At 39.0% G+C, this 20,051-nt stretch overlaps 2 protein-coding genes across 5 annotated transcripts in view; one reads left to right on the plus strand and one right to left on the minus strand.

Annotated features, from left to right (window-relative positions):
- Window positions 1-8,699: 8,699 nt before the first annotated feature.
- Window positions 8,700-12,283, minus strand: Ankrd49 (ankyrin repeat domain 49). 2 transcript variants are annotated; one of them, XM_055615400.1, is made up of 3 exons: window positions 12,241-12,283; window positions 10,327-10,677; window positions 8,700-9,330 (listed from the first exon to the last, which is right to left on the minus strand). In XM_055615400.1, exons 2-3 carry the CDS (start codon window positions 10,582-10,584, stop codon window positions 8,869-8,871), a joined length of 720 nt encoding a protein of 239 aa, XP_055471375.1. In that variant the 5' UTR covers window positions 10,585-10,677; window positions 12,241-12,283; the 3' UTR covers window positions 8,700-8,868. The 2 variants fall into 2 exon arrangements, with proteins under 2 accessions (XP_055471375.1, XP_055471374.1); XM_055615399.1 differs by having other exon boundaries at window positions 11,831-12,254.
- A 127-nt stretch (window positions 12,284-12,410) lies between these two features.
- Window positions 12,411-20,051, plus strand: part of Mre11 (MRE11 homolog, double strand break repair nuclease) — a 54,093-nt gene continuing 46,452 nt past the window's right edge. For 2 of the 3 annotated variants that reach the window (XM_055615644.1, XM_055615646.1), the window contains exons 1-4: window positions 12,411-12,507; window positions 13,128-13,241; window positions 14,588-14,720; window positions 19,048-19,208. In XM_055615644.1, coding sequence (XP_055471619.1) covers window positions 13,222-13,241; window positions 14,588-14,720; window positions 19,048-19,208 — 314 coding nt within the window. In that variant the 5' untranslated portion in view covers window positions 12,411-12,507; window positions 13,128-13,221. Of the gene's footprint in view, window positions 12,514-13,127; window positions 13,242-14,587; window positions 14,721-19,047; window positions 19,209-20,051 lie in introns of all 3 variants that reach the window. The other variant, XM_055615645.1, reaches the window with a different exon arrangement.

Below are 20,051 nucleotides of genomic sequence, written 5' to 3' on the forward strand. Positions count from 1 at the left end.
GGAGGAGGAGGAGGAGGAGGAGGAGGAGGAGGAGGAGGAGGAGGAGGAGGAGGAGGAGGAGAAAAAGAAGTAGTCTCACTGATCAGTATGAATAGTGCAGTAAGAACATGGAGAAAAATAGACAAATGGACACATGACAAAAAAGACAATCTGAATAGCTGCCGAACACATGAGACATTGTCCCAAACCATTACTCTTCAGGCCAACCAAAGGAATCTTCAAAGAGCTGTTACTTCCTGCACATCAGAGTGCTTGCTACAGCAAACAGTCACAGCATCAGTAGGTAGCAAGGTTTGGAGGGCGCATTAACAACTCGGCTCTCATTCACTACTGTTGAGTATCACATGAGCTGACCATGGAGGTGTAGGTAGGAGGATCGTTTATGTCCATCTGGGGCAACATAGTGAGAACTTGTCAAAAATAAAAGTGTAAATGTGACCAATTTGAAGAGCTGATGGTGTTTGTTTTTGCCTTTACTAAAGAGGAATGTAAGTACTTCACAGTCCAAACCTGAGACACACTCTGAACTGTGGAACAGGTGCATCAAAACATGCCTTAGAATGATCCCAGAAACACCACTCACCAGAGTCCCGAAGGCTCATGAAAAGAAAAATAAAAAGGTGTATCTATTCATTATTGTGTTCTCAGACTACCACAATAAAAAAAGAGTAAACTCCTTTATGTATCAATGTGAGAGAATTCCATAGATGTGATGATGTACGTAGTAAATTATTCTGATGCAGCAGAAATTAATTAGTGATGATGAAAGAGTAGTGTTTATGATTAAAGAAATACTGAGGGTGTGCAAAGCAGGCTTTAGGGACCCCCAACTATATTTTGCACTTTGATCTGAGGGTAGCTGCACAGTTTGTTCATTTTGTATAGTTCATTAAGGTTTTTAAATTTTATTGTCTGTATGGTATATCTCTACAGGTTAACAATTAAGTATATATTAGTTAGAAAAACAAGTTTGTCTGAAATTTTAATAATAAAACAATGTGGTTTATTTGATCCAATAATCCAGTTTTCGTTTCCTCTTTTCTCCAACATCAAAAACCTAGAGGTTATTTAATTTTTAGTTGCAGTAACTGTATTAATTTAGGTAGTTTATTTTACCTCTCTTCTATGGCTTTGCCCTTTTAAACTTCTATTCAACCGTATGGGCATGCCACTTCAAATTCTTTCATGTATAAATTATTGGTAAAATGTATAAGATATATTATTTTAGATACTTTTTTTATTCTAGAAAAACTAAAAAATGAACAATAAAAACAGGATAGTTTTTTTATTCTCTTCATAACTAAATGAAAAAGACCAGAATGCCACCAGGTGGAGACAAAACCAAAGACCTAATCAAATAATATTCACAGATACACGCAGAAACACACACACACACACACACACACAAACGCACACAAATGCACACATACATGTATTTAGTATGAAAATATGAAGTTTCTAGCAAAAGAAACAAAAAGCTATTATATTATCAAATCTCATGATTTAATAGTATTTTAGTGACAATCTAGGTGGATATATATATAACATTGTATGCTTAATTCTTTAGATTTAGCACAGGTTTCAAGAAATCTTACCTATTTGTTTAGGTTTTGAATAATGAGTAAGTAACAGGGTATTTTGTGCTCTTGTATTTCTTCAGAGAAGTAGATTCTGTACTCTCGTCAGCATCTCAGTTCCTACAGTCCTAAGTTATTTTCCATGCCAACCAATTCTTCTTCTATTGTAAGTAGACATCATTCAAAACTCACTGAATATTTCCAAGTGGATTAAATTTAGGCACAGCTGGCTTCATTTCTTCGTCTGTCAGTTAATGGGATGCTGCTCCTTACAGGGGCTTGGATTGTTTGCTTGGGATTTCAAACCAGTGAATGGGTAAAATACAATTTTTGATAGCTTGCAATATTCTAAAGGATTGTCCATAAAATATACTTCCTAAAATTTGGGCAAGAGTTCATTGGGTGTCCCTACATACTATAGAAAAAATAAATAGTAAGATAAAATTAGTTATTCTTGGATATCTACCTTCAAAAATCATCCTCACTGAAACTTGTGTGATGGTCTGTTCATAACCTGTAACTCCATCACTCTGTAGGCTCAAGCAAGCGACGATGAAGTCAAGTCAGCCTGGGCTATAGGGAGAATCTGTTTCACAAAACAACTAAATCAATGTAATTGCAATATGCTTGCTTTGTAAAAATAACATTCTGCAGGCTGGAGAGGTGGCTCAGAGGTTAAGAGCACTGCGTGTTCTTCCAGAAGTCCTGAGTTCAATTCCCAGCAACCACATGGGAAATGGGAAGAAGTGTTCAGTGGGCATAGCATCTCATTTATGAAAATGTCTAAGTTCTAGGTGTTCGCTGGGTGGCATAGTGCCTGTGGGTTCACTGTCCTCTGCATTTACAATTTTAAGAGAGCAAGACTTATAAATGTTTTCCTACAACAACAACAACAAAAGAAAAAAATTACATAGAAGAAAAATAGCATGGAATTTTATACGGAAGGAGAGATCAAATGAACACAGTTTTGGCCTAAATAAAATGCATATTTCACATGTGAATATGCGGTACACATACTAAAAATCTAGATGTAAGTCATCACATTTAAAAGTAGTGGCTGGGAGAGATGGCTCAGGCATTAAGAATGCATACCGCTTTTGCAGAGGACCAAGTTCTGTCTCCAGCACCCACATCGCTCAGCAGGTCACAACTGCCCTCACCTCTGGGGGAGCTGACACATTCTTCTAGCCTCTCTGGGTACATCCGCTCACATGCACACCACTCTCCCTCACACACACACACATGCAATTAAAAGTGAAAATAAGTCTTAAAAATATATCTAGTAGACCTTTAAAAACAAGTGCAGCGTCTCCCAGAATTTTCTATGTCCTCAGCCTACCACAAGGTAGGATATGGACGTAAATGGGTTCTGTTTTGTGTGCTGGTAGACTAACTAGCAATACACAGTCATTGTTGGCTAATATTCTGCTTTTTTTTCTTTTTTTTGAAAGGAGAAGCCTGTGTAAAATTCATTGCAACTTTATTCAGTAATACGCTAAAATTGAAGTTTCTAATGGTGCAAACTATTGAAAATCAGGATGTGTCTATAATCTCCATTGAATCAGAGAAATCAGAATTTTCTAAAAATAAACTCATTTGACCTAAGGGATGAATTTTCTAGAGGCCAAAATTAGGAGTAGGAATGTTTTCATCCAAACAACACCTAGTATTGGGCAGATCTTTTTTATTCTAATACTGTGTTTTAGCTCAGTATTTGAATGTATTTAAATGAGTCATCAATGGAATATAAGAAATCTAAAATAGAGTCAATGATTATCCAAGTTTTAAAATATGTGATGGTTGTCCTAATTTCATTTCTGTTGCTATGACAAAATGTCCTGACAAAAAGCAACTTAGGAAAGAAATGTCTCATTTTTTTTAAGTTTTAATTTCTGTGTGTGTGCATGGGATCTTGTCCGTGAAGTTTGTATATTTTTCTGTCATGTTCTACCTCATTTTTTTTGAGGCAGTCTCCCACTTAACCTGGAAATAGCCTTTTATGCTAGACTGGCTGCAGTGAGCTCCAGTGATCCTGTTGTCTCTGCCTTACTAATTGGGGTTACAGGTGTGTATACCATGTCACCTTTCCTGGCTTGTTATGCAGGTGTTGGGGATCCAAACTCAGCTCTTTTTGCACGCACAGGATACACTCTACCCTCTGAACTATCTCACCATTTCTTTTAATAAAAGTCTCCCATGCAAGGGTGGCTGTGTGTAAAAATGGAGTTCATGGCATCTCTTTTGAGATGACCTTCCAGAATTCAACATAATTCTCTTAGCGTTTCCAGCCTCAGCTACAGTACATCTACCTCAGAGGGATGAAATGCTGAGCACATTGTACTTACAAAGATAGAAAAGCAAAACAAACGATATAGCAGCTTGCTTTTGCACTGTGAGAGCTATTTCTTTTATTAAGCCAATTTTGGAGCCTACAAATCTTGTTGCAGTGAGATCCACTGAAGGATGTTATTAGATCCACAATGAGAACTACTAAATGAACCTGAGTTTTGAATGGAAAATATGATGAGCCAGAAATGAATTCTTTTGTAGATTTTTTTTTCATTTGCTCAGTATTAACAAGAATTTATCTTGAAGAATAGAAGAAAATGAGGTAACTAATTCTGGGAGCTTCAGGAAGATGCACACAGCATGAACCATAACCCATTCAAGACCTGGCATTTCCCCAGAGGTGCGTTTTCTCTCAGAATCTCATTATCTCCAGACCTTGTACTCATTTCCTTTTTTTTTTTTTTTAAACTTTGCTTATTCCTTAGTTTTTCTTATTTTGCTTAATTTTTATTATTCTTTAATTTTTCTGTTGAAGAAACCTTTGATATATGGCTGGAGCCTTTCACACTTGGATAGGCATTTTTTTTCAAGTCCAGTTGCTTGAATGGTTTGGGAGACGCTCTATGCTGCTAATTTTACTGGAAATGTGTGTGAGAAAAAACAAAACAAAACAAAAAACTGACTGCAGCACGAGAGAGGGAGAGCTGGTTCAGTCTTCAAGGATGCAAATGCCTAGGGTGGGAATGGCATATTTTTCTGAAGAACTGGAGAAAGCAACTAATAGATGATGAATAAGTATATTGTATGTATTTCTTGCAACATTTCAAAAGGGGAGATACCACACTTTTATAGGTAAAGACCTGTACTTATTTGTCTGGTTTCACACATAAATGGCAATCAGGACTTAAACTCGGGTTTGTGTAACTCAGTTTAATGCTCCATTTACACAGCCGGCAAAGCTTCTAGGGCAGTGGTTCTCAACCTTTCTGTTGCTGCAGCTCTTTAATAGTTCATGTTGTGGTGACCTCAAACATTATTTTGTTGCTACTTCATAACTGTAATTTTGCTACTGTTCTGAACTGTAATACAAATATCTATTATGTAGAATATCTGACGTGACCCACAGGTTGAGAGCATGCCCTAGGGAGTATGTCAGCTACCTAGTCCTGTCTGTTCCATGAAGTAGCCAGCACTCAAGTGTGGCTGATGGGAACTTGAAATGTGGTTAATGTGAACCCAGATGTGCTCTAAAACACTCCACATTTTGAGAATGTACTATGAAAAGCAAAATACCTCAAATTTAAAATAACATTAATTAATTAGTTAATTCATTCGTGTACCTGCTGTGTGCATGTGGAAGGGTAGAGGGCAGCTTGTGGGAGTCAATTTTCTCCTGCCAACATATTTGTCCCAGGAATCACACTTAGGTTTCCAGGCTTGGTGGCAAGCCCCTAATCAACTAAGCCATCTCTCTAGCCCTCAGTTTTGTTTTTTTTTTTTTAATATGCATCTCATGTTAAAGTGAGCATTTTTTAAAAAGATTTATGTATTATGTATACAATATTCTGCCTGTACCTATGCCTGCATACCAGAAGAGGTTACCAGATCTCATTACAGATGGTGATGTGGTTGCTGGGAATTGAACTCAGGATCTTTGGAAGAGCAGCCAGTGCTCTTAATCTCTGAGCCATCTTTCTAGCCCCCAAAATGAGCATTTTAGATGTATTAGTTTACATAAGTATTTTCTTAAAAAATTGTTACTCAAGTTGGTTTATTGTGGCTGTTTGGGAAAAAAAAAACAAAAAACAAAAAAAACCAAAAACTTAGGTGGCTTATATTGTTTCTATGCAAATAGCATTGACTTATATACCCTACTTAGGTTCTCAAAAGTAAAAATTTGAGATTTTTAAGGAAAGTTTGCAGGAATTAAAACCATTAATTGTCTACACTGGATCCTTTCTGTTTTCTGGATTCAACAGAGCTCAAGTTGACTTAGAGAAAGTGTTCTGGCTCTGTCTTTCATATGTATCTAGGAATCCTACAGGATTATGCCATGCCCTACTCAGAGAAAAAGACATCATGGGTGTGTCGGAGAATCATGTTACAGAAGAACCAGCTCCAAAGTCCCTAGAGGCACTTCAGCTAGGCCAAGATGACCTGTAGTTTACCCGTCAGTCTATCAATCATCCATCCTTGTGTGTGTATGTCTGTGTCTTTGTGTAATAGAATCAATCTGAGATTTGATTTTGATAAAAGACTAGGTCTTAGGCAGCCTCTTGGCTTCTTTTGGTCCTATCTTTATCATGGCAGTGGGATAGAATCAAATAGAAATAATGTTCTCAGGTCTCTAGAATAAAGACTCCACAAATAACATTACTGTGACAGATTGTGGGCCAGAAGGCTCTCTGGAGAATTGTGTCAGACTTTATAAAGGTAATACCAACTAGTTTTATTGTGGGCCTATGGATTCTTTCACTGAACAAAAGCAAAAGTTACTTATTCCTCAAGCATGTAAAGATTAAGCCTTTAGTTATGAAAGACTTAAAAACTTCTTTGGACTAGTTTTCCCAAGATTAAAAAAAGATCTTTGCTTTTTGCTTATAAACTGAGCTACTTAGCCTAAATAAACTAGAAATGTAACACCCTTTTGTGGACAGGAATCTCATAAATGTTAAAAGAAAATTGAAGAAAGCAAACAAGGCAGAATGGACTACAGGGAGAATGGACTTCTCTATGCCCATCATTCGCCCTAAGAGTAGTCAGGTTAGCTCCCTATTAGGAATAAGGAAGTGTAGAGATAGGACCAGTTCATCATCCTTGGCTAGACAGCCAGTTTGGGTTACATGAAACCCTATCTTAAAAAGCCAAAATTAAACATTTTAATTAGAGGCTTCTTTAGCCCCAAACTTACCCAGAAAGGTAACATAAAAGGCAGGGACACAGCCCATTTCCAAATAGGAATAGAGCCAAAGGCTCATTGACTATCAGATAACTATGCAGCCTTGCTTAGCCGTCTACTGAAATGTGTGCACTCATTCTGTCACTTATACCAATTATTTCTATCATCATTTAAATAATTTTTCTCAAACAGAATAAAAGCTACCTTCTACTTCCTGCCAAAGCCCTCATATTAGAGATACTTAGGAACAGAGGCATCTTCAAGCCCCAGAACTTTTGAAGTTATCCTAATTTCTGAGGCTGCCATGCAATCCAGTTGATTAGCTTTCAAGATATAATCCAATATTGTTCTGATATAAACTGTCACATATATGCATGTTTAAAGATAATTATTTTATGTATGTGGGTGTTTTGTCTACATGTCTGTGCAATGCCTATGGAAGCCAGGAACTGGTGAGTCTCCATGTTGGTGCTGTTCATCTCTTTAGCTCCATATACATTTGATTAAACAATTATTGTATAATCTAAGGTAACTGAGCCCATATATGGGCTGGCCCAAAAAATTAGGTAGATATTTTAAAATACTGAAAAGAACAACTGTTTTAGTGTGTTCCTTTTTTCTTGCTGTGATCAAACACTTAAACAAAACAAATCAAAACAAAATCACCTTAAGGAAGAATGTAAGTTATAGCTTAATAGACAGTCATCGTGGTGGGGGAGGGAGCAGTGAGTGTGAGGTAGCTGATCACATTGCACCCAGTGAGGAAGCAGAGACAAACACTGATTCTTAGCTTGCTTTCTCCTTTTTATTTACTCTGGGACGTGAGCCCATGTGATGGTGCCACCCACATCTAGATATGAACCCTCTCTTCAGTGAAAACTTTTCTAGAAACTCCCTTCCAGAAATAATAGAAGCATAGCTCCTAGGTGATTCTAAGTTGAGAATGAGTGTCCTCAGTGTCCTTTTCCTAGGATTCAAATTCTCAGGCTAAGAAGACCCCTAGGTAATATAGAGGGGCTAAGCAGTCCATCAAAATCTATGTAGCAGGCACCAAGAGGGTAAGAGTTAATGCAGTCTGAACAAATGTGCCATAGATCTGGTGAAGTTATATGCAAGTTGCCTTCTGCATTGTCAAAACTTATACTCTGTATTTGCACTCTGTGTCACTATCCATACTATGGTGTTTTGTTTTTGTTTTTTTTTTTTAAAGAAAGCCTGAACCACTTGGTGTTCTGGTCCCGTATGACAATCATTCCTCACTGTTAGAATTCCATGTCCCTTTTCCTTTGTCATGGCTTGTAGAAAATGAGGGCCGAGGGGGTAGTGGTGAACACATGAATCTAGAGAAGTAGTGCCCAATTCAGCAGGGAGAGACAGGTGAACCCTTTGGAGGGCAGTTTTAATCTTCTGGACCAAGGAACAATTTTGTGTGTGTCTAAGTGGAGACACCGACTTACCATAACAATAAGGATCACATGGGTTGACCAGGGTGAGGTAGGACTGTCCACAGGATTATGTGTGGTGGGGGAGGCAGTGTGAAACATTTAAGGATTAAACATCTCCCTAACTGCTTTCCTCAGCATGGTCTACATCTTAAAAAACAAAACATCTAAATGTTCCACTATGTTTTTTGAAACTCAGATTTAAGTCACTAATTTGCCAGTTTTTTGTTTAGAATAAAAGCAACTGGAGATGCCGAGAAGACAGCTGAACTGCACCAGTATGTTGAACATGAAAATTTGGAGTTAGCTTATAAAAATACAAGTCAGTATGCTAAACACTAAACAAAGACCCACGGTATGGGATATTTAAAAATACTTTTCTCTTGGATCAGCACCAAAAAATATCCTTAGTTTCTGTATTACCCGTGTCCAGTTAAAATTACTTCTGATAAAAATCACCAACTGCAGAAAATCACCACAGATGCATCCAAATACCTCTCAAATACATTTTGACATCAAGGATGGGCAGGTCACTTGGAAGAAAACTGTGATGCGGACACAATTTCTGTAGTGAGACATCTGTTTTCTGTATATGGGAATATTTTACATCTCACAATGGGAGGCACTGGTACTTTGAAGTGTAAGAAAATTACTAGAGTCATTAAGACGGAGGTGAAGAGTTTGTACAGCCTTCCACGATTTCAAAGAGGTAGTGGTAGATGCTTGTCCTCCTGGCGATATCGGAAGCAGTCTCTTGCGAGTTGTTCTTCAGCCCTGGTTTGATGTATCGATTCATGAGGAGGAGCTCCAGGGTTTCTCTGCTGTCTTTGTTGCCAGCAGCAAGGTGCAGAGGGGTCAAGAGGCCTTTTGTTTGGGCATTGATGTCTGCATCGTGCTGTAGTAAGAAAGAGGCCACCCTGGTGTTGTTCCACTTACAAGCACTGTGCAGTGGTGTCCATCCATCCACAGTCACTGCATGCACATCTGCTCCCTGAGCCACCAGCTCACGAACAATATCTAAATGTCCACTGTAGGCTGCTCGGTGAAGAGGGGTATACTCATCTTCATCCCTAGTGTTCACTTCAGTGGCCTTCTCAGAAAGCAGCCTCTGCACTGTAGCAAGCTAAAGGGAAAACAAAGAGAACTTTAAGACGTGAAGCTCAGAACAAAAACAATGAACAAAGATAATTACACCACCCAGTCAGTGGCTTTAGACTTTAAGATTTTTAATGACAAACAAGTTACAGCTCATTACACTCACATACAACTCAAGAATCTGATTCTCTGAATATCATATACACTATCACATTCTCCTACTCTAATAAACCCCTATTGCCCCATGCCTCAGCCCTAGATGCACAAAAGGGTTAATCTGAATTTTATATTTCACCTCTGAAGTCAGCCTAACTTTCCTATAACAGATTATATTAATATACATGGTACATGAACTAAAAAATAAGTGAAACTTGTTTCAGTAGTAGAATGAAGTGATGCTGAAACAACTTAGAAACTCAAGAACTCCTTTCCTCCTAGACACATGTCATGTTGCTGGGCATCAAATCTGGGCTATGATCCATTGGACCCGACAGAATACATTGTACTCTGGGACTGAAAGCTAACATAAGGTGCAAAACTCAGTTTTCAGTTTATCAACAAAGACATGGGAGAACTTAGAAAAATTAAGTACAAACGGCCAAGTAGGAAGAATCGATTTTGGGTGCTGTTTTTGGATGACTCTGGGCAAATTTGCCTTACCTTGAAGGACTTTGTGAGGAATAAATAATTCTACTTGGTGGTGCTGGTATGTAAGTTAATTTCCATCTTACCTATGCTTAGTGACAATAACCTCTAGAATGATTCTAATTAAATTAATAATTTAATTAGGTTTTAAAAATATTTACCCCCAACATCTAAAGCCAGTTTATGTAATTTCACATGCACTGTTTCACTTGACACTCCTACATAAATGAGACAAATATTAAGCTGCCATTTTTAAAGACAAGAAATTAAAGGGTCAGATATGGTGTAATATACCCAAAGATAAACAAAGGTTCAGGGACAGGTCTTTGGGCTCCAGACCAATTTTCCAACTACATAGTTTCTTTTTTTTTTCTTTTACCCGGTTTTTTTCAGCAGCCCAAAGAAGCAATTTGCTTGGATCTTTTTCCATTTTTTTTTCTTGCAATTGATACCACTCTTCGCTTTTTTCCTCTTGCTCCTCATCTTCATCAGAATAGCCTATCCAGAGACTCTGAGTACCGGTGGGAATCAGGTGTCCATGGGTTTCCAACAATTCCAGCTGATTAAACTGTTCAGAAAATTGCGAAGAGCTTTCTTGGTCTGGATTTTCATCATCCCTTACTTTTTTTTCTTCCATTTTTATTACTATTCTAAATAAAAAGCATTTCAAGAACTAGGGCACAATCTTTCAAGAGACGAATTATGTCTGCATTGTTTGATTCCTTCCAATCTGAAAACACAAACACAACAATTGTTAGCAAGGCAGTAACTAGGCATTATCAGTAGCATGGATACCAACCTTACAAACATGCCAGATACGTTCTATGTAATCAAGTACCCATTAAATTTACTAAATACCAGACTTCAGAGATTTCTATGATTGAGAATAGTCTATCCTTATCTACTAAGTAAATAGTTATAACTATCTTAATTCGAATCTATTAATTTAGTTAAGACTGTTGAAGTCCAGATAGTGAGTATAGAGGAGAGCGGTAACTCACCCAGTTCTATAAGATCAGCTTTCCTTGGGCAAACATATTCTGCTAGACTGCCACATTAATTTATACACTGACATCAGCTTAAAGTTACCCAGCATTTAAGTCGTAAAGAAAATGAGAAGTTACTTTGAAAACCATCAATCTCTTAAGTACATTTGTTAAACTTAGCAGTCTTTCATTGCTATTTTCAAATATTAATATTTCCATTCTCTATTGATCCAATTAGATTCTAAAGTTTATTATTTCAGGTGCTTTTCTTTATATCGTTCTGTAGTTAACCTTTTAAGGATAGGGCCACCTTTAACTTAGACCCACATACATTTGTATGTGACCTGCATTAAGAACTATTTGTATTATTAAATTTAAGACCTATCATTTAATTTTGCTCTGAATGACCTCTAAGAGAAACTTAAGTCAGTTATACACACATGGTTTTGTTCTACTTAATGTCACACGTTTAACAATCTCTGTCCTCTTAAGTTTCATTACTTAAAAGAGCACTAGAATCGGGATTAATAATTTCTTAGGGCCTATAACTGCACTGTAAAATGTAAAAATTCCACGAGGCGGTTTGTTAGGTCTTGGGTAGATGGTCACCTTTTAAAATGGAGCTACCAGAACTGCTATATTCTTGCTGTTTTCAATTTTTCCTTTCGTCTCAAACTCTTTTGTAAAGTTACCATATGCCAGGATCACTAAAACGCTTAACAGATGTCAAAAACCAAAATATCACAGCACAGATCTCAATCCCTTTCCCACATCTGAAAACTCCTTCATATTTATCGTTCCAGGTGTAAGCTACATATAAAATTGTCTTGATATATTTAATTTAAAAATCAAACCCAAATTATTTCCTTGACTCAGGGTATAAAACTTGGTGCATACCATTAAGGAGGTACAGTGTTTCTCAACTTAAAGAACACTCCATTTTGAGAGCGAAATGAACTCTTTCAATTCTCATCTCAGTGAGCCATTTCAGAGGACTGTGCTGAGGTTCTGACAGATTAAGACAAGTTGCATTACGTCAGGACTTTCTGGGGTCCGATCTAGTTCAAAGTTTCAAATTATTTTTACTGCACACTCTTCAAGGTTCGTTCTCTCAGCACCCAAGGCAAGGCAGATACGGTGAGCCGGGGATTCTGAGGCGATCGTGACGGGAAGCAGGGAAGAAAGGCCTTTCGGTCTAGCAGGTGAGGACTTCCGAATGCCAAAGCGAAAAAGCAGCCACCACGCCACCAACGCCGTGGCCTCTCGCCCACAGTTGCCCGCCCGGCCGCTCCGAACACACGCCTCACCTTTCACAGAAAGAACTTCGCCGAGAACATCGTTTCCGGGTTCGCCCCTCTGCTGCCCAGGATTGGCTCCTGTGAGAGGGCGGAGCCATCCTCTGGCCAATGAGAACCGAGGAAGCCTCTGGCGCCGAGGTCATCAATAGATCTCGCGAGACGTACGGATGCCACTCTCCCGCGCCTAATTCAGGTTATCTGCTTGCGGTGTTCTTGTTCTGGTGTTCTCCTGAGGTGGAGATGGCCCGTGGTCTTGCTGGTGACCTCTGAGTCCAGGTTGGGGTAACTTAGCCTAATTCCGGTCTTGTAGAGTGTGGTTCTCGGGCGGAAGCCCCGAGTGCATGGGGCCGTCGGGGAAGAAGGGCCGGGTGGGCTGGGAGGGCTGCGGGCTCTGCGTTCCGGCTCGGAGTCCGGCGGGTGGAGGGAGGGTGGTCGGTAGTGTAGCGCTGCGTTCGGAGTGATCACTCTTGAGCTGTCATCCTGGATCCGAGAGGTGTTCCACGTGGACCACGATGTTGGTTATTCTATCTTTAAATGTGGCCTGCCCCATAGAAGCTCTGTTAGGGTTAAATGTATGGGGTGGCCTCTGCTCCAAAGCTCTGCGTGGTGCAGCTTAAATGTATGCATGTGAAGAGTTACGTTTGATCCTTTCTGCCCATACACCAATCTCGAAAAATTGAGGAGTGGTCATGATTGTGCAATTAGGGCCTCACATAAGGATGTGACTTTGTCTGGTCTTACTTAGGTCATGAAACAATTATAGTAAGTGTTGAAGATGAAAACGAGACTTTTCAAAGTTGCCAGTGCTTATCGAAGAAGTCCATCCTGCAACTTAACTCACATTGGTGAAATATGTGCAAGCTTTATATAATGTGTATTTTGATATTTATTTTTAGAATTTGGAATCGGGTGACTTTTCTGACATACCTGAACAGAGAACCCCAGGGTACTTGGAGAGGAACCTGGTCCCAGCGGAACTCTACCATAAAAATGAGTCCCATAGAGCCACCGTAAGCCTGCTTTATTAACTGTGATGACCTTAAGAGAAACAACACTTTTCAACAAAAACAGCAACAGAACTTGTATCGTGGAAAAAGTATCACCAAAAACGTGTCTGGCATGCTTAAAAGTGCATATTGTGTACTTATTAGCAAATGCGGCGCAATCGATGAGTGCGTTGCAGTAATTTATGATATGGCCATACAGGGAAGCTTATGCTCTTAACGCATTGTTTTAAAGTACTGAATCTATAAATAGTCTTTTAGAGTGAGTTGTGCTACTTAAATTTGAACAAAAATGGGAATAATGGAATTGAGGTGGGGAAAAAATTCTTGAACATGGATAGAGTCTTCCAATCTGGTTTCAAGTTCTTGATCAAAACCAGCTGTGTAGGTTTAGGAAGGTCAGCAGTTAACTTTGTTGGGTTGTTTTTCATTTGTATAAGTATAATGATAATGCTCCTTTCTGGTTAATTTTGAGGTCTAAGTGAGTATGTGAACATACATACCCTGGAAGGGTATAGCTCTGTGAGCCGAGAAGTCGGGAACAGCTAGGACTTCATGCATACAACTGTTGAAGTTTCTGAGTTTGGACTTATATACAAAATTGAATTCATTATAGTTTAGTGAAAATAGCCTGACCTTTTTAAAAATGCCCTTTAGTCTTGTATCTGCTTCTAGTTGGGTGATGAATAGTCACTTTCACTATGTCTGGCCTTTTTATTTTTCAGAGATAGTGACTACACCTGCCTCTTTCCCTGTGGTTAGCACTAAACCCAGTGCTAACTTTAACTGAGTGTTAATAACTGTTAGGCTGCTGGTTTACCTGAAATTACCTTTATCAAATTTTGTTTAGATTTAAACAATTCTGTTTTGTTATTTGGCCAAATTTATTGTTGAAAGTTTGTGTAAAGAGCAGAGACAGGCAGATGTTTTCAGAGCTGGGGATGTAGTATAAAGTCTACTCTTACACTTGGAGGAAGACTTTTAAATGACTTTCCTGGAAAAAGTGTACAGTTAGATAAATAACAGCAAACAAAGGCTTTTAAGTGTTTGTGGAGCAGAATTAGGGGAGTTGGGGAACAGACTTGAGAGTGTAAAACTGGTAATAGCAGGCTATAAGTTTCAGAGCAGACATGGAATACTTCAAATGTCACTCGCATTTGCTCTGCATTGCATTTGTGATTGGAAAGGTTTGGTTAAAGAGCTATTGTGTACTGTAAACTTCCATGCCGAGTCTGAGGCTAGAAAAATTATTTTGCTTTACAGTTGCTATTTTTTATTTTATGTTTAGGTCTCAATTTGCTTGAATATCCTCTTAATGAATTGCTTTGAATTTTGTTTTCTTTTTTATACAGAGACGATGAAGACACATTTAAAATCCTGGTTGCCACCGATATTCATCTTGGATTTATGGAGAAAGATGCAGTTAGAGGAAATGATACATTTGTGACACTTGATGAAATTTTAAGACTTGCCCTGGAAAATGAAGTGAGTTTGGGGTATATTTGTGTGTGTGCTCTAATGTACCTCCTTGGGTAACAGGCCCTATTCCATTAACTTAGATTTAATTGTATAACCTTATGCACTCACATTGCCTGGCTAAAGGCCAGTATATTAAAAGCATGCTTTAAACTTTGAGTACTTTGTGTTCACAATTAGAGCAGAAACTGCTTTGACAAATAATCTTCAAGTTTAGGAACACAAGGTGTTTGATGATGCACCAACTTGTGATTTCTACCTGAAATAAAAAGACGGCTGTTAGTTTTCAAAGAACATACAGCCAACCAGAATGTGGCTATACTCAAGTACAAGGTCACTTGTGGTAAGGCCCATAGACACACCATTTCCTGGGACTTTGGAGGTAGAGGAGACTGGTATTTAGATGAGATTAGTCCTGGAAGAAGTGACATTTGACGGGTGTTGAAGGTGAAACAACAGCCTTTAATGCTGGGTGATACAGAGAATGTACATTCATTGTGAAGCAGAAATGAAGGTGCAGGTGTAAGACAACATGGCAGATGTTAGGCGACTGGCTTGTCTCACCTGTAGCCATGCAAATGCTGAGAGAGGGCTGGGAACGCACCTCAGTTGGTAGACTGCTTTCATGCCAACTCAAGGCCCTGAGTTTGATCCCCAGAACTACAGAAAACTTTAGTGTAATGGCACACCTGTCCTCCCACCACCAAGGAGTTGGAGGCTGGAAGTTCAAGGTCCTCAGTTCCCATAATGACTTTGAGACTAACTTGAACTACATGAATGAGACCCTATATTAAAAAAAAAAAAAAAATGCTGAACTGGTAGAACTGAGAGGATTGGAGCTGTGTTAATGCACTGGAATTGTCTGCTCAGTACAGTAGACATTCTTCTAGCAACTTGGTATTACAGCAGGAATTGAAGAACATTTTAATAGTTTTAAAACTGGTGGTGTTAAAAACAAGGAAATCGTGAAATTTGCAGGCAAATGGTAGGAACTAGAAAAGATCATCCTGAGTGAGGTATCCCAGAAGCAGAGAGACACACATGGTATATACTCACTTATAAGTGAATATTAGACAATATAGCAGTTTCTCCTACAGTTCTCTCTTTTCTGACTTCTCCAAAAAGATGGTTCTATCTACTATTTACCTTTCATTAATACATCAAAAATTCTGCCCGGGGTCTTTTCTGAGACTGATACTCCAACTGAGGACCATGCATGGAGATAACCTAGAACCCCTGCACATATGTAGCCCATGGCAGCTCAGTCTCCAAGTGGGTTCCCTAGTAATGGGAATAGGGACTGTCTCTGACAACAACTCAGTGGCTGGCTCTTTGATCACCTCACCCTGAGGGGAGAGCAGCCTTACCAGGCCATAGAGGAAGACATTGCAGCTACTCCTGATGAGACCTGATAGGCTAGGATCAGATGAAAGGAGAGGAGAACCTCCCCCTATCAGTGGACTTGGAGAGGGGCATGGGAGGAGATGTGGGAGGGTGGGATTTGAAGGAATGAGGGAGAAAGCTACAGCTGGGATACAAAGTGAATAAATTGTAATTAATATAAAAAATAAATTAATAAAAACTGGTGGTGTTAGGGGTAGAAAAGAAAGTAAATTTGAGAAAAGTTACAAGGAGAAGGTGTGCAAACTCTAATTTTCAGAATTTTAAATTGAGTCAAGTGTGTTGAACTTGGGTGCATGATGGTGGTTTAAAAAACAAACAAACAAACAACTAACTGAAAAAGAATCTGTCATGTGGGAAGGTGTTAAGCTATGACATAACACCAGGATAGAGTTGGAGATGGCAGTCTCCCAGCAGGTGGATGAGTGTCTGCCGAGCCCAGAATGGAGCAGGAGAATAAACATAGGTACCCTGTCTACCCAGCAGTTTCCCTTCAGCCTGTGTGTGAGACTTCCTGTGCCTTCTGCATTTCTAGTAACCTCTGCCCTGTCTTGGTCAGGCCCATAGCAGCACCTTATAGCTTCCGTCTCGCTTGTCCTGCAGTGTTGTAGCTCCAGGTAGGCTTTCTGCTTCACACTTTGCCTTCTGTGTGTTTTCAGCGTCACAGCCAAAGCAAACTTGACATCGTAAGTTGGATCCTGTCATTGTGCTGTAATTCTGCTCAGCAGCCTTTCCTTTGGATCTGGATTGAAATTCACACAGAAGACTATACTGTGACCTTGGTCCTGCCTGTACTCTGGATTCTTACAGTGCTACCTGATTCCTCCCAGGGCTCACGATCTTTTGTTGCCCTGCCTGATCCCCACAGTGGGTTCTTATCGGCGACCTTATAGGTCAACTTTTCTGATTTACCACCTGGCTTTGGGCAGGGTGACTTCTTACTTCAAATTTCATTTTTTTAGGGTGTGTGTGATGGGGGGCTTATTGAGGTGGTCTTATAGCCCATGTTGCCTTTAAACTCATAATGTAGCTAAGAACAACATTGAAATTCTGGTCCTCTTAAATGTTGGGTTACAGGCACCTGTTACCACGCACAACCGTATTTTACCTTTTTGAAATTTTTTTTTCCCTTATACCTCCAAGTACTCTGTGATATTATGCTGCTATTCCTTTCACTGCCTCATGTATTAAGTTGTTTATCAATTATCTGTATTTTCCTATGGAAGAAATTCTATGACAGTGAAGTCTTTCTGTTGCTTAGTAATATCTTCTTGATGCCTAAGCAAACTTAATAGACACCACTTAATAACTATTGATGTTTGCATCTAGATTAACAGCCTTTGCAGGCTTTAAATCTTTGAACTAAAATTCCCATGGTCCCTAGCTGCCTGCATCCTCCCCAGAGTGACATTGCTGCTGTTAGATAAGAATGAAAGAAAGGATGCCTCTCAGTTGATGGCTCACACCTTTAATGCCAGCAGGGAGTCAGAAGCAGCTGGATCTCTGTGAGTTCAAAGCCTACAGAGGGAGTTCCAGGACAGCCAGGTCTACACAGAAAAACCCTGTCTCAAAAACAAAACAAAACAAAACAAAAAAATAAATAAATAAAAGGAAAGAAAGAAAGAAAGTGGTGTGCCTGCTATGAAATAATTAATTGCTTGCTCCGGCTTTTGTAAACCACTTATTGCTGTGGGAAAAGGGACAAAGCAGTGTTCTCTATCTCTGTGTGGTAGGAGTGAGAAACAGTGGAGGATGTAAAGCAATTTTCACACATAGCTGCAGATTCCACAGAAGCAAGATGAATGTTATGGCTGACTTTACATATCCTTCCTCTAGCCCTCTAGGGCTTAACATGCTCTCGATTTGGTTCTAGGGCTGTTATCCTGCCAGCATTAAGAAATTAATTATTTAAATCTAAATGTAGCTTAAGGGGAAGAGATATTTGGTTTTTGGTCTTTCCCAGTGGATTGTACCTCTTAACATGCTCCTTGAGAAGGATATAGGAAGCTGTAGGGAAACTTAGAAGTTGGTTAGGTATGCTGGTTTTATGTTTTATCAAGCTAGATTCTTTTTCCTTAGGGGAGAGAACCTTAAAGCCAAGGAGGCCTGCTTTCCTTCCACAGAACTCTAAGCATGCTCTTTTGTAACTGGCTTTGAAAACACCCCCCAACCCCCAAGCAGGGTTGTTACTGCTTTAGTCCATTTCTACCCCTTGTTTCCTGATTGCCTTTTCTGCACACCCCATGTTGGATCTTCCAAGTGCATATTATATTTGTCTTTCAGAATTTTTTAATTTACTATTTATTTTTGGAATCTAAATTCTTGACTTTTAAGTTCTCTTGTATATGGACCCTTGCCATCCAACTATTATTTCATTCCTTGTGTCTCTCCCTCTGCCCCCACCCCACACTCCCCGACAGGGTTTCTTTATATAGCCATGGCTGTCCTGGAACTTACTGTGTAGACCAGAGTAAGTTCTGGCCTTGAACTCAGAGATCTGCATATGAACGTTGCATATTGATATGTGAGTGCATGTGTTCCTGTGTAGAGGCCAGAGGTTGATGTTGGATGTCTTCTTCAATTTCTTTTTGTCCTATTTTTTTGAGAAAGTCTCTCACCACACCTGGATTTACTAAAGTTCCCTTGACTAGTGCAGAGACCTATGTTTAAGTGTCTACTGAATAATTAAAAACTAATAATCTTTGCTCCTATGTCCATTCCTTAGTGCTGTGAGTGAATCTAGGGTCTACAATGGGTGTCATGAACGGCAGATCAAGCCATGACACTGGGTTACCTCTTCTTCTCTTTTTAAAATATGACCCACTTAAGGCTTAAGTGAGTATATGTGGCTGTGAAATCTTTTTCTATCTTATCTATAATTTAAACAATTTTTGCCTTGAACTTACTAATTTTAACACTGTTTTTTGTTGACTAGGTGGATTTTATTTTGTTAGGTGGTGATCTTTTCCATGAGAACAAACCCTCGAGAAAAACCCTGCACAGCTGCTTGGAGTTGCTTAGAAAGTACTGTATGGGTGATCGCCCTGTGCAGTTTGAGATCATCAGTGACCAGTCAGTCAACTTTGGTTTTAGTAAGTAAGTACACTTTCGTTTGAGGGACGGTTTTCTTGGGTTTGATTTCTGTATGATATATTCATTTGTGTTGTTGCTGACAAAATACCCTGACAAAGCAACTTTAAAAGAAACGGGTTATTTGGTTATAATTCCAGGTTACAGTCCATCATTTTGGGAAAGCCAGTGTAGGTACTTAAAGCAGCTAGTTTCTGTTTGTTTGGTTTTTGTTTGTTTGTTTGTTTAATCTTTTTTTGACTTCACTTGTGCAGGTTATTTATATGTTTTAGCTACTAAGCCATTGTTTAGGCAGGTGTATTTTCCCTAGTCAGTCGCTTTTAGCTGTGCTTATGTCTTGTTGTTACCAGATACAGTTTTACTGTAGTCAAGTATTCATTTACTTTAGGATTGTTTCTCATGTTATTATGTATTATATTATATGTATTATATATATATATTATGCTATGTAAGGTTTTTTTTGTTTTGTTTTGTTTTTGTTTTTTTTTTTTTTTTTTTAGTAAATAAATCTTGTCATGTTGGGGATGGAACCCTGGGCCTTGTGAATATTAACCAATTACTCTACCACTGAGCTGTATCCCCAGCCCAAGCCACTGTTTTCTTTTTTAAAATGTAAATCAGTTTTATGTGTTGTCAGGTTCTCTTCTTTCCTTGTCCTTGATGACCCTGGCACTGGTCAGTGTTTGTAGAACACCTCTCATTTGCTTTTTTCTCTTGTTTTTTTCTAGACAGGGATTGTGGGCTTAGAGGGAAGAATATCACCAAAGTGAAGGGCTCTTCTGATAGGCTCTTCTCTAGGGCTTTTCACTGGTGATGTTGACCTTGCTTATTAGGCTAAGATGTCTTCAG

The sequence above is a fragment of the Psammomys obesus genome, unplaced genomic scaffold (genome assembly GCF_907164565.1).
Source record: "Psammomys obesus unplaced genomic scaffold, mPsaObe1.curated_primary_1811, whole genome shotgun sequence".
Classification (NCBI taxonomy): Eukaryota; Metazoa; Chordata; class Mammalia; order Rodentia; family Muridae; genus Psammomys; species Psammomys obesus.